At 49.2% G+C, this 1317-nt stretch overlaps 1 protein-coding gene across 1 annotated transcript in view; it reads left to right on the top strand.

The window, feature by feature from the left end:
- thbs3a (thrombospondin 3a) overlaps window positions 1-1317 on the top strand; it is a gene marked incomplete in the record, with an annotated part of 19903 nt that overhangs the window by 16428 nt on the left and 2158 nt on the right. The window contains 3 exon segments of the mRNA XM_014029859.1: window positions 233-281; window positions 363-559; window positions 627-799. Of these exon segments, the coding sequence (XP_013885313.1) occupies window positions 233-281; window positions 363-559; window positions 627-799 (419 nt within the window).

The following is a 1317-nucleotide window of genomic DNA, read 5'->3' as shown; positions in this document are numbered from 1 at the left end:
GCAGTTTTTTCAGCAGCTTTCAGCATTTTTTCAGCAGCTTTCAGCATTTTTTCAGCAGATTTCAGCAGTTTCTTCAGCAGATTTCAGCAGTTTTTTCAGAAGCTTTCAGCAGTTTTCAGCAGCATTCAGGAGCTTTCAGCAACGTTCAGCATTAAACATTTAGCTGTATTCTACAGGAAATTAATTCTGGTTATTCTCATCTTCAGATTAAAGCTAAAGTTTTTGCTTTCAGGGGATGGAGATCGTTCAGACGATGAACAGTGATCCTGGTTTGGCCGTTGGTATGTTTTTCTGTCTTTAACTCTTGTTAAATCTCAGAACAGATCTGTGGTTCTGACCCGCTCTGACCCGTGCACCTGCAGGCTACACGGCGTTTAACGGCGTGGACTTCGAGGGGACGTTCCACGTCAACACGGTGACGGACGACGACTACGCGGGCTTCGTGTTCAGCTACCAGGACTCGTCCAGCTTCTACGTGGTGATGTGGAAGCAGACGGAGCAGGCCTACTGGCAGAGCATCCCCTTCAGGGCCACGGCCCAGCCCGCCCTGCAGCTCAAGGTTCTGATCTGGAAACAAACAGGAACCACTGGAGGGACCTCACTCATCCCTTTGTTTGGCTCTGCAGGCGGTGAAGTCCAGAACCGGGCCTGGGGAGTTCCTGAGGAACGCACTGTGGCACACCGGAGACACAACCGGAGAGGTGAAGCTGCTCTGGAAGGATCCTCGAAACATCGGCTGGAAGGACAAAACCTCGTACCGCTGGCAGCTCAGCCACCGGCCGCAGGTCGGGTACATCAGGTAAGACCAGGACCAGTACCAGAACAGGGGGTTAGATCTGGTCCAACACAAACAGTTTCTGCTGAGTTCTGCTAAGTTGAACTTTTAAAGTTTGAGTTCAGAAAATTCAGATTTTTATGTCCTGAGTCTGAAAAACTGGACTATGGACTGAAGACTCTGAACCATCCAGGACTCTGAAGTCCTAACAAGTTGAATCACATTGAACTGAGACCTGCAGGACTCTAAAGGACTCTGCAGGTCTCTACAGGTCCCTGAAGATATCTTTATCATTCTGTAGGTCTTTATTGGACCCTGGAGTGTCCCTATCTTCTTGTACCCCAGTGATAGACAGGACAGGTTCTGCAGGATCTAGTCCTCGCCTGTCTCACTATCTGTCTCTGTCTCACTCTCTCTGTCTCTCTGTCTCACTTTCTGTCTCTGTCTCACTCTCTGTCTCACTCTGTCTCTCTGTCTCACTCTGTCTCTCTGTCTCACTATGTCTCTCTGTCTCACTATGTCTCTCTGTCTCTGTCTCACTC

Source organism: Austrofundulus limnaeus, unplaced genomic scaffold (genome assembly GCF_001266775.1).
Source record: "Austrofundulus limnaeus strain Quisiro unplaced genomic scaffold, Austrofundulus_limnaeus-1.0 Scaffold960, whole genome shotgun sequence".
Lineage (NCBI taxonomy): Eukaryota > Metazoa > Chordata > Actinopteri > Cyprinodontiformes > Rivulidae > Austrofundulus > Austrofundulus limnaeus.
This window is presented reverse-complemented; position numbering and strand designations above follow the sequence as displayed.